At 43.6% G+C, this 13,045-nt stretch overlaps 1 protein-coding gene across 1 annotated transcript in view; it reads left to right on the top strand.

Moving 5' to 3' along the window:
* The window catches only part of RBM28 (RNA binding motif protein 28), a 33,025-nt gene extending 21,495 nt beyond the window's left edge, over nt 1-11,530 (top strand). The window contains exons 15-19 of the mRNA XM_008705841.2: nt 1,339-1,488; nt 1,802-1,876; nt 4,431-4,687; nt 5,314-5,413; nt 8,036-11,530. Coding sequence (XP_008704063.1) covers nt 1,339-1,488; nt 1,802-1,876; nt 4,431-4,687; nt 5,314-5,413; nt 8,036-8,170 — 717 coding nt within the window. The 3' untranslated portion in view covers nt 8,171-11,530. The remainder of the gene's footprint in view (nt 1-1,338; nt 1,489-1,801; nt 1,877-4,430; nt 4,688-5,313; nt 5,414-8,035) is intronic.
* Nucleotides 11,531-13,045: the final 1,515 nt, after the last annotated feature.

Here is a 13,045-nt window from a genome sequence, read left to right on the forward strand (position 1 = left end):
AGGGAAATTTATGTGTTTTACAATATTTGTGTTGTATTGAATTTTCTCTTTATTTTTTAAGAAACTCATACTGTTGTCATTTTAAGGGGATTGTCTTTTTTTTTTTTTTTTAAGATTTATTTGTTAGAAAGAGCATGAGCAGGAGGAACAGAGGGAAAGGGAGAGTGAGAATCTCAAGCAGACTCCACACTGAGCATGGAGCCCCATGCAGGGCTCAGTCTCACTACCCTGAGATCATGACTTGAGCCGAAACAAGAGTCGAATGCTTAACTGACTACACCACCCAGTGCCCCTTGAATTGTCTCTGTAATTCTTTAATATGTGTAGGTATGGTATCTCAGCAAGATCATAAGCTTCTTGAGGACAGGAACCTGGTTTTAAGCTTTTCTTAACTTCCCTACAGTACATGGCACAGTCGTAGGGACAGCGTAGGTACCAGAAGTATGCCAAATGCAGCATCCACGTGTCCTAATACCTTGATGTCTCCATTACATCAGAACTGCGGCTTCTGGGAGAAATAGCATGTAAACAGTCAGTTTTTCCAAGATTGCTACTATGTTATGGTACCCTCAGTGCCCCAGGACACCTATTACATTCAGCTTAAGGATTTAAGGAAAAATCATGCCAGAGAAGATCTGAGCTCTGAGCAAAGCCAGCTGAAGCTTCTTCCTATAATCCTGAGGCTGTATGTTAGGCAGGCCCTTCTCCATGCCTGAATGTCTTTCAAAGATTTATTTATTTGAGAAAGAGAAGGGGCAGAGGGAGAGGGGGAGAAGCAGACTCCCTGCTGAGTGAGGAGCCCGACATGGGGATTGATCTCACAACTCTGAGATCATGACCTGAGCTGAAATCAAGAGTCGGATGCTAAACCGACTGAGCCACCCTGGAGCCCCTCAGTCTTTCTTAACTAAAGCCATCAGGCCTTCTTTTCCTTCTTTAGTAATTTCCTTTCTGAGTTGCTTCTTCAATGATGAAATCTATGGACAACACTTCATCCTCAGTGATAACTTACACCATTTAAAGTACCACATACCTCGCAATTTGTATGTATTGTCCACAGTTGACTGTTGTAATTGGGGGGGGGTGTATTTTATTTACATGCATATTTATAGGTTTTTGTTGATCTCTGTAAACTCTTAGAAGCCAGCAAGTATCTGTTTAATTGGTTTTGTGCTTTCAGTAGGTGTATTCTAATAAGACAGTGGTAAGTGTTACTCCAGTGTGACTGTTGCGGCAGTGATAGGGATGAGGATTCTGTCCCAATCACCTGATTTCTCAGTGAGTCTGTTCATGCTCTCATCCTTTAATCATGGGTTCTTTCTCTTCTTCTACTCTTAGTGTAGGGTGATGCGAGACCTCAGAGGAGCGCATGGCAAAGTTAAGGGTCAGTCCCTGGGCTATGCCTTCGCAGAGTTCCAGGAGTACGAGCATGCCCTGACAGCCCTACGCCACATCAACAACAATCCAGAGATCTTTGGGCCTCTGAAGGTGAGCCTCAGCCTGTGGGTGGACCTGTTCCTCTGAGGGCCATTTGCAGAAAACCATTTCTCTCCTTTGTGTCCCGTGTCCTCTTGACTTGTGTGTGGTGGGGAAGAGTCAATGGAGGGAGTAAGCAGTGATTCAGCTGATAAGATGATTAGAGGGAACCGAAATCTAAATTGGATAGACTGCTTACAGAATGGCCCCTTACCTTTAAGTAGAGTAAGTGAGCAGGAGAGAGGGGGCAGTGGTGGGGGACAGCTCAGCTCACTGCACTCAGAAACTAAGAAATCTAATGAATGACATTCTCCTTCTGACACAGAGACCGATAGTGGAGTTCTCTTTGGAAGATCGAAGGAAACTTAAAATAAAGGAACTGAGGATTCAGCGCAGCCTGGTACAGAACTAAATGTTTTTCTGTTTTTGCCTCTTTTTTTTTTTTTAATTGTGGTCAAATACACATAACATAAAATTTACTATTTTTAAGTGTAGAGTTCAGTTATAACAGTTTTTTTCTGGCTATATTTAAACTCCTATTTTGTTCAGTTTGTGGTTCTGCACCCTTGACGTAGGGCTCTACCTCATTAGGTGTTAACACTTTACTGTTAGTTCCCTAGAACTCTCCAGGCCATCCTCTCTGCTGGCCTTTCTTGTGAGAGCTCCACAGAGGGGAAAGAAAGGGGAGCGGAGAATCAGGCTGATTTTATTAGCAATGAGCGATACCAGTGCAATGTTTGGTCACATACCTGTCAAAGGTAATGGCCCAGATGAAAGTTTTACGTTGCTGTAGATTTCAGCTATCTCTTCCATAATTCTTCTTTCTTCTTAGATAGCTCCAGAAACGTGATGCCTGATAGTTTTAGTAATGTTTTTGATCTAGTGTGGTGTAAAGGAAAGAACGGGAACACGAATAGTCATGTTCAGACTCGGGCTGTACCCCTGAGTTCCTTAGCAAGTTAGTACCTCTCTCAGCTTCAGTTTAGTTTGTAAAATAGGATTACCAGTATCTGCCTCACATGATTGATAAGGATTAGATGGTAACAGTGTGTGGGCAGCACACAGTCAGTACTCATTCTCTCACCCCTCTTGCCCTAGGATGTAGAAGGCCCGAGTATTCTTGATACCATAACTGCTACAGCTTTCGTCAATAACATGCCTGAATTTGCTTGTATACCAGACCTCTGTACTCTTTGGGGTGTGTACCACAGGCCTGGCTAATAGAAGAGCAGTTTCAGCGGTCCATACGGCGGTCCCGGGTAGGAAAATCTGGGACCTGGTTCTTGTTCGAGGCAGCCTTGTGGTCCTAGGTATAAACTGACTTACTGCCTTAAGCTATTGCTTGGGAGTGATTCTGAAACTAGTGGCTTAAAAAACGATTCAGGTGGCTTTATTTGTTGCTTACACTTATGTAATAAAGAAGAAACATGTAAGATGAGCTGCTCTTTCTGTGTAAAAGTGCCTCTTTCCCTGACTGACTTCTACACAGTTTCCGCATTCAGATCAAGTGTGCTTCCTCAGGTAGCATTTTCCCACCTCTCTCAAAGGAGGTAAGACCTCATAACTTGTACTTTCGTGAACTTCCTTAAGGTCGTTAGTTTTTCACTTTGCCTTGTTTGTGTGTCTCGTATCCTCCACTAGGCTGTGAGTCCTCAAAGGTAGACACTATTCTTTCGCTCTGTACCCTTACCTTAGAAACAGACTGGCGCGTTACAGGCATATAATCGATCTTTGTTGTATCAATTATTACACTAATGTGGATCTTCTTTTTCTTCTTCTAGTACAGTTCACCATAAATCTGTAACATACTTTATGCCTTCCTTCTCATAGCATCTTTTCCTGGTCTTTATTTCAATTATTCCTTCTCTAGCATTCTTCCTTTCTTTATGTAGATTCGAGTTTCTGACCTCAGTCATCTTCCTTCTCTGAAGAAATTCACTTAGCCTTTCTTGCAAGACCGGTCCCCTAGTGACAAATTCCTTTCATTTTGTTTGTCTGAGAAAGTCTTTATTTCTCTTTCACTTTTGAAGGATACACTGGGTACAGAATTCTAGGTTGGTGACTTTTTGTCCCCAAAACTTTAAATATTTCTCTGTTCTCTTCTTTCTTACATGGCTTCTGAAGAGAAATTCAGTGTAATATTATCTTTTTTCCTCTGTAGGTAAGGTATTCTTTACCTTACGCCCACCCCTTCTTCCAGATCTTCACTTTGTCTTTAGATTTTGTACAGTTTGGTGTGATATGCCTGGGTAGAGAGTTGTCAATATATATGCTGTTTGGTGTTTGGCTGAGCTTCCTGCATCTGTGGTTTAGCGTCTGTCACTAAGTTTGGCAAATTCTCACCCCTTATTACTTCAAATATTTCTTCTGTTCCTTTCTCTCTTCTCCCTCTGGGATTCCCATCACACATTTGTTTAACAATTGCCCCATGCGGGGCGCCTGGGTGGCACAGCGGTTAAGCGGTTAAGCGTCTGCCTTCGGCTCAGGGCGTGATCCCGGCGTTATGGGATCGAGCCCCACATCAGGCTCCTCCGCTATGAGCCTGCTTCTTCCTCTCCCACTCCCCCTGCTTGTGTTCCCTCTCTCTCTGGCTGTCTCTATCTCTGTCGAATGAATAAATAAAATCTTAAAAAAAAAAAAAAACCAATTGCCCCATGCTACTGGTTTTTCTTTTTTCTTTCTTCCTACTGGCTTTCGAGTCTCTGGCGTGCATGTACTTTCGCCTGTTTCCGCATATGGAAAGGGAGGTGGTGGTTTTGTGTCCCTCAACCTGGTAACCATCTGTTACTGTGTCAGGGCCTGTGACCTTGTATTCACTTTCCTATAATTTCTGACTATTCAGGAGAAGGATTCTCCTTCTTCCACTAAGTTCTCGTAAAGCTCCTTTTCTGCTGAGTGTTTCCAGCAAATAAACCTCATCCAGAAACTAGATGGCAGTCTCTTGTTTTATGCAGCAAAAAGTGAAATCCAAGCCTGCAACTGGTGAGCCCCAGCAGGAGCAACCAGCACTTGGAAAAGTCCAGCAACGGAAATCAGCTCAAAACCACACACAGGGACAGAGCAAGGCCCCCCCGGAGCAGAAGGGGAAGGTGCACTCGACCTCGTGGACAGGCTTCCAGACCAAGGCTGAAGTGGAGCAGGTGGAGCTGCCTGATGGGAAGAAGAGAAGGAAGGTCCTCGTGCTCCCCTCCCACCGAGGCCCCAAAATCAGGTGAGATGCAGAATGATGGCAGAACACAGCTGGTGGCTTCTAAGAGGGCTTGGTTTTGCTTAGCCCTTTTCCTCTTTGTGGCTTCTGTTTGGATGCAAGGTACGTTTAGTACTGTGTCAGTCCCCTATAAAGGGTTAATGTGCAAGCCTGTCTACACTAGCAGAGATGTCGCTCTTGGAACAATCGGAGGCCGGAATAGGACTAGCAGAGGGGGCCTGGGAGGAACTCCTAGGGCAGCTTTCGTGCCCTTTTTTCCCTCTTCTGAGGAGCTTCCTCCCATCCGGAGGGCCGTCTCTGTCAGCTGAGGACCACCTACTTGAGCTTATCTTGCAGATCCTGTTTGAGGCAACAGATGAGTGCTATCAACAAAAGTCAGTCTTTACAAAATATTTGTTAAATAAATGACGGTTTTTGAGAATCCCTTGGGGTTTTAAGCCAAAATAAAAAAGTATACAAATGTGGAGCCGTAGGGTATTCTGTTACAGTTTCCCTTTTTAGAATGACTTATCCTGAGCTTAGAAAGAGCCAGTGTAAGAAAAAGAATTTTATCCTGTGGCTGAGACAGCCTCGGAGGTGCCAGTTAGAGGGAGAACTCGGAGTGACACTTACCTGACCTCTTATTTTAGGCTGCGGGACAAAGGCAAAGTCAAGTCTCTCCCTCCCAAAAAGCCAAAGCCCCAGATGAACCAGCAGAAGTCCGAGAAGCAGACAGTACCTTCCAAGCAGGTGAGTTCTATGGGGCATGAGGCTTTGGTATGGCAGGGCTCTGCCACGGCTGGTAGCCACTTGTGTGCCCTGATTAGTTAAGCAAAAAGAAAGGGCTTCTGGATGGCAGCACCCTCTTTTAGAGGCTGTTGAGGTATGCAGTTCTAAACGTGGAGAGAACCTAGGGCGCCTGGCTGGCTCAGGCAGAAGAGCATGTGACTCTTGATCTTGGGATCATGACTTCGAGACCCATGTTGGATGTAGAAATTATTTTTAAAAATAATTAAATAAACTTAAAAAGAAATGGGGGCACCTGGCTGGCTCAGTCAGTTAAGCATCTGATTCTTGATTTCAGCTCAGGTCTTGATCTCTCAGGGTTGTGAGTTCAAGCCCCACATTGGGCTCCACACTGGGCATGGAGCTTACTTTAAAAAATCTTAATTAAAATAAATAAGAAATAAGTTATTAAGTAAGTAATTAAATAGATAAATAAAAGTAGAAAGAACCCACATATTAGTTTCTCTACTTTAACAATTCTCTTGTTTTACCTGTTCCTCATACATATTGCCCCCTGCCCAGAGTATATTAAGGCAAACTCTGCTTCACATGTAAATATGCCTTATATGAAAATGAGATTTATTGCTTAGAAAAGTACCTCAGAATGCATCTCCAACTGACTGGGCCTTAAAAATATGCATATATTATGCCATTATCATATCTAATGAAATTACTAAGCCCCAATATCATCTGATACGCAGCCCGTATTAAAATGTCTCCAGTTACCTCAAAAATATTCTTCTGTAGTTAGTTGGTTAGTACAAATTAAGATCCAGACAGAGTCCACACATTACATTTGGTTTTTATATCTCTTAAATCTTTTTTTTCCTGTAATACTCCATCTTCCTCATCACCCCCCTTTTTTCCATGCTAATGATTTGTTGGAGAAACTGAGTGATTTGCCCTTTAGAGTGGATTACATTGTGAGTTTAGCTGCTTGCTGCCTGGTGTCCTGTACCTGTTCCTGTGGTACCCCGTATCGCCTGTAAACTGGTAGTTAGATGAATAGGCTTGATTCGATTCAAGTTGAGTTTTCTTTTTCTTTTTGTAAAGATTTTATATATTTTTTTTTCAAAGATTTTATTTATTTATTTGACAGAGATAGAGACAGCCAGCGAGAGAGGGAACACAAGCAGGGGGAGTGGGAGAGGAAGAAGCAGGCTCCCAGCGGAGGAGCCCGATGTGGGGCTCGATCCCAGAACGCTGGGATCACGCCCTGAGCCGAAGGCAGACGTTTAACCACTGTGCCACCCAGGCGCCCCAAGATTTTATATATTTTTAAGTCATCTCTACACCTGATGTGGGGCTTGAACTCATGACCCCGAGATCAAGAGTCACGTGCTCCACCAAGTGAGCCAGCCAGGCGCCCCTCAAGTTCAGTTTTCTTGGCAAGAGTATTTCATGGGTGGTGCTGGGTGCTTTCTGTTGCATTAGCAACCTAAGGCGGGTAAGGTCTGGTTACCCCATTTTTAGTGATGCTCAGGTTGATCGGTAGACCTGTAGGCTTAGAGGTTGTCTGTCTGTCTGCCATTTGTGGAGTTCCCATCAGTCTCTCACCTAATGGTTTTAGCCCCCATTGATGATTACTGTCTAGATCCAGGATTTCAATATGGGGTGCAGAACGGTGATTTTCTAGGGGTTTTTTTTTCCCCCAGTTCTTTTGCATTGTTTTGCTAGAATTCTAGAGAAAAAAAATCTTCCCTTGTCAACTATATGGTTACCATGAAGTACCATTTGTATAGGAAAGGCAGGATAAATGCTTGATTTCATTTCCCTTTATCAGTTTTCAGAGTAATGAGTTGGTGCCCTACCAACCTCCTATGGTGACCAGTAAGATTTTTTAGTATTATAGATTCTGGAGTTTTTATATACTTGATGTGTTATAATCAAATGCAGTTATTATTTTTGTCCCATTTAGGCTAGCAGAAGGTACTTCAGGTTGGCTCCTGAGTCCTTCCGATATGACCCTGTCTTTGGTGGTGTCCTTGCTTTCTGGTACAACCAGATGTCCCAGCTCATCTTACATGTTTCTTCCCTGGTCCTGGCAATAGCCATTTTTCCAAACAGCCCTAGTTCCTTTTAGTAGACATTGTAGTTCTACATTCTTGAACATTTGAGGTCAAGATTTCTTTTCCCCTTCCCTAGTCCCTTTATTTTAAGTTTCAAGGGTAAAAGAAGCATTAGCTTCTCCTATTCAAGGAATCTGTGCCTCTGGAAAGTATGACCCATATCGTACTATCGTATAGAGCTCTACCTCTGAAATCCCATTAGCATCGAGGGAAAGGGCCAGCAAGAAGATGCAAACTCTGGGCTGACTCATCTGCGGGAAGATTCTCGCAAGAGCGTTGAGAGGGAGAGCTCGGAAGCATTCGCACGGTATTTTAGTGGGGCCCTTCTCTTAGGCATTCCTGGTCTGGTTTCTTGCCAATGGATGGTTCATTTTGGTTTTTTTAAGGATCACTCTCTGAATGTCCACTTCTTGTGGCTGACAGGATTTCTTATTTTCTCTCTTGGGTGGCATAAAGGTAAGGTGACATTCAATGCTTGAAATTGATTATCTTGTTTTTCCTTACCTTTCATTTATAGGCCCCTAGAAAAAAGGCTAAGGGAAATAAGACCGAAATCCGCTTCAACCAGCTGGTCGAACAATATAAGCAGAAGTTACTGGGACCTTCTAAAGGAGCGCCTCTTGCAAAGAGGAGCAAATGGTTTGACAGTTGATGGTGGCGGCGGACTGGATAAGAAGCTGGATTCTCAGTCAAACTCCCAGGTCTCCCTCTACCCCCTAATGTTATTCTCTGAGGGAAGGACACCCCCTTTCCTCCCCAGTGCACTGCCACTTTGTTGGGAGGCCCCCCGGGCTGTGCACATTTGCACTTTGGGCCCTCCCCAGTGCGTGATTAGTGAACCACAAAAAGTAGTCTCAGAAAAACATCGCCATGCTTTTTGTGTATTATCCAAGTTACTCTGTGAATTGTGTTTGTAATTATTACCCGTTCAGTCCTTTGTTTCTCAAATGGAAGCAGTTGTAAAGAGGATTCTTGAAGGCTGAATTTTTAAGATGTATATTTTACGTGTCTCCTCTAAATGAGATATTTTTTGGCTTTTTGAATAACAAACTATTTCTCATTTCTAATAGATGTGAATCCTTTATTATTTATGAACATTTTTGACATTCCTAACTAATTCAGTTACATAGTTCTACGTAATGCAGGAATTAAGTAAGAACGGAGAAAAATTATTTCCAACCTAATCTCTGAGAGTGGGAGAAACTGGGAAAGTCATTGAGGGCAGTGGGGCCTGGCAGAGAGCAACACCTGATAATTGTTTGCCAGATGAGTGGGTTCTTATGGGCAGTTGACTAGAAATCAGTTTGCAGTGGCCCACTGTCACTAGCCTGGCTGGTGATGACCCATATTTTCTCTCCTCAGGACTTAACAGAGGTAGGGTTTGGTGGAGGGAGCAGTGAGCATGAGGCCTAGGCTCTAGCTTGTCCTGCCTTACCTAATGGGTGGCCTTGACCCAGACAGACTCTCTGAGCCTCAGTTTTCTCATCTTTAGAGTAAGGAATTGAACTAAGGTTTCCTTTGATCCATTTTGGCTCTACCCTTTTTCTAATTCATTCATTCAAATTCATACTCTTTTTTTTAAACTCAGAGAGGATAGAGATGACTCATTACTTCCCAAAATTTTAGAGGTATCACAAAAGCTGGGAGGGATGGTGAATAAATATTAGAGAGTCTAGATTCAAAAGAGATCGTGAGAGCCGGAAGGAATGGGCTGAATCTGAAAAGATGAAAATCATAGGAGCAAACATAAATTCCTTCACTTGGGTTCAAAAGCCCTACTGCACAAGTTCTGCTTGGAGAAGTTGAGCTGATTGAATTCACATTACGAAGCAACAGTATGGCTGACACACATGTAATAGGACCATTAGCTGTAGTAGTAGAGATGGGATGTCTCCAGTGAGTCAGCTGCCAGTACTCTGGGTTGGCCATACCACACCTATGAGACAAATGTAATGACCAAGTTGGTGAAGGAAATCAGAGAGATTGAAACACAAGTGGTCATGAGTTGATTGTTGTTGAAGCTGGTCGTAGGTAATGGAGATGTATTATACTGTTCTCTCTGCTTTTGTGGACATTTGAAATTTTCCATAATAAAAAGTTAAGAAAGTCAGATGAGTAACTGAAAGAAACTGATCTGACTTGCCTGAGAAGGGAATTCGTGGAGTGTTATTAGCTGTTGGTAGAGCCCAGAAGGATATATGGAGGCAGATGAGTAAAAGTCACGAGGAATCAGATTTTAGAAGAACTTCAGTGTAGCTGTCAGAGGGGCATGGGTCCCAGCTCTGGAACAGACCAAGGAGAGTAAGTCCAGGATATTGCCAGGGGATTCCAGTACCTGGGGATTGGGCTAGAGGAGGTCGTAAGGATTGGTCAGCTGAGTAACGTTTGGCCTCAGAATGACCTGAAGATGGGCTTTATGTCTTCACTCTAGTCGTGAGACCCCTTTCTAAAGCAGACGTCCTCATTCTCTGTGCAGTGTCCTGGAGATACTTGGTCCTCGTGAAGTCTGTGCGAGGCTGGAGATGGTGTAGCTCCCGCAAGAGGCGATGCCCTCGGCTCTCCAGCCCCTGCCGCCTCTCCTGCTTGTCTCTATCCATCTCTCCCTTTCTTTCATCTTTGGCTTCCCAGCCCTTCCTTCAGTTCCTTTGACTCTGCTGGGTTTTGGAAGAACCTCAGAGCCTTTGTATTTGTTCCCTTCACCTGGAGAGGTTTTCCCTCAGATCTTTTGCTTATCACTCCGATCTCCACTGAGCTGTAACCCCTCCTGGAGCTCTTTCCTGGCTCAAGTAGGGCTCTTCTTCCCTTCCTCTCTATCCTGCCCCATCACTGAATCCTGTTACTCTGCTTATCTTCCTCCTAGCGCTCAGTCTATCCGAAATTATTTGTTTGTTCCCCTAGTTCGAATGTGTGCTTTGTGAGAGGAACTTGATCTCTCATTGATCCTGGAGACACAGCACCTAGAATTGAACCTGGCACATAGTAGGTAAGGAGTAAGTATTTTTTGAATGAAAAGAGGAGGGAAGAGACAATACTCAGTGGGTCAGAGAAAGAGTTGGAAATAATAGCCCAATGTTCTTGACTCTCTAGTCCGGCCTGGTGCTATAATGAATGATGCTTTCTTGAGAACCATTGCAACCCTAGGGATATGGCTGTTCAAGTATCTTGGGGAACCAATGAATGCTCAAAAATGCCCTGAATTGGTTTAAAAATGGATAAAGGAGAGACCCTGAGAATACTTAAAAATCTTCCTTGGGCGAGAACCAAAGGACAGGGGCTATATCTCCAGAGTTCTCTCGAGACACTATGACTTGGGGTTTGGAGCGTTCTTGCAATAGCTTGGCCACACATCTGTCCTGGGAAGGTCTGCACACTGTGGCAGGAGCAAGATATTTTATTAAGGTAAACACAGACTGACTCTCTACCACCTGCCTGTTAGCTAGTCTGTTTTCTCTTGGCCAGCTCTATTCAACAGATACTTTTCTGGGGTAATACCAATATCTCTAAATTAACATTCAAAAATATATCTTAACGTTTAGAATAGATAAAAATTGGTGTTCATTCAGATAACTTTGCCATATTCTCTTAGATCCCGATGCTTCTTCTGATAGCTTGAGCAACCTTGGAAAGGTATTATTGCTCAGTTCTTTTAAAAAGTGATGTGTGGACCAGTCATCTGCTTTCTCAACAACCAGCTTCCTTATATGGTATTGTCCTTCAGGACACCTTCCCGTGGGTTATCTGGGCAGCTCCACTTACCTTTGCTTTGGGAGTATTAGTGCATAAGAGTTGTGCTCACTTCTTCACTTCAGAGCCTAAAGTTTCATGAAATGGAATTTTCTGAATTAAAGAGGAAGGTAGGGGTACAGACTGCTGAGTTAAAAAAACAACAAACATTTTAACATCCAAGACCGAATGCCTTCAGTCGAACTGTTATGTTTCAGTAGTATCTTCCTGCTTGGTTACAGTACCCTGGCTCAGAAATCTTTCTTTTAAATAAAGAGTCTTAAGATTGTGTGCTATTTCTTTGCTTTTTGGGGGGTTACTCGGTAGTTTTGAGGAATCTGCTCTGATCCAGGAGGTACACCCCCTTCCTTTAAGAGTTAGCTTGCAACAAGCATTATGTTACAACTGTCTTAAAGTGAGTTCTGTAAGCTTCTGTGACAGAGTTAGGACATGTGAAGTCATTCTTTTAAGTTTTTCGTTTTAATTCCGATATAGCTAACATGCAGTGTTATATTCGTTTCAGGTGTACAATATAGCGATTCAACAATTACATACATCACCTGGTGCTCATCACGACCTGTGCCCTCCTTAATCCCCATCACCTGTTTCACCCATTCCCCCCCCCCCCAACTCCTCTCTGGTAACCATCAGATTGTTCTCTATGGTTAAGAGTCTGTTTCTTGGTTTGTCTCGTTTTTTTCCTTTGCTCGTTTGTTCTATATCTTCAGTTTACATATGAGTGAAATCATAAGGTATTTGTCTTTCTCTGACTGATTTCACTTAGCATTATACTCTCTAGATCCATCCATGTTGTTGCAAATGGCAAAATTTCATTCTTTTTTATGGCTGAATGTGAATTCATTTTTCAAAATACTTCCAAACATCTTGTGGTATGTTTTTGCCTTGAAAAGAGTTTTTCCAACTAAGCATTTCAGAGCCTGGAGCCTCAGGGCACCAGAGATCCCTTTCTCACCATGTATTTGGCCTTCAACCATCTGAGGAAGCAGGAGGTCAAATCTGCCAGAGTGAGTGCTGACCACCCAGAATCTTCAGTCTTATGCCCTCTGATTGACCCAAGGAGCTAGGTCTCTGCTTTATATCCCCGTGACTCACTTTTTGAGATGTGATTGACAGGCATCTGCCAATTTTGTCATAGAAGTAGCAGCTCTGCCCATGCAACTTGGCAAGTTCCTGAAACTTCTCCGCTCCGTCGTGGCAACAGCTACATCATCAGACTGTGAATACCATCAGATAAATTGGTATTTCCGTTTGTTTCAGATGATGCTCACCTATGCCTTCTCCCACGCAGCCCTAACTAGTGCTTCCAGGGCCGGCAGGAGCTTACTTTGTTTCTCTCAGGCCAGGTAGAGATTTTCAGACTTCCTTTGTCCAAGGTTGACCGATTTAGAAGTTACCCACAGGCATTGTCTTATGTTGGTTCTCTAATCCTTGTTCTGATGCCTCTTCCTTACCAGGATTGATTGCAGAGTCTGAGGCTGCTCATTGATTGGGGTGCTGTTCAGTGGCCCAGCCATGGATAAGTTAATCTGCAATTACTTTGGCTTCTGGTTCTGAACGGGCGTTCGGCAGCAGAGAGGCTCCTGTGCTTGAGAGGGAATACACTGGGAGGATTATGGGAGGCACAAGACTGAGCCTGGTAGCTAATTCTGAGAAGGAAACTGCAGAGTCACCAGAATACTGGACCACCCACAAGTGGAGCATCTTGATAGATGGCTAATGCGGTTTTCCTTAGACGTCCGTGCTGTCCAGAGCCCGCCGCCATTTATCAGACGTAGGACTCCAC

Source organism: Ursus maritimus, unplaced genomic scaffold (genome assembly GCF_017311325.1).
Source record: "Ursus maritimus isolate PB19 unplaced genomic scaffold, ASM1731132v1 scaffold_3, whole genome shotgun sequence".
Lineage (NCBI taxonomy): Eukaryota > Metazoa > Chordata > Mammalia > Carnivora > Ursidae > Ursus > Ursus maritimus.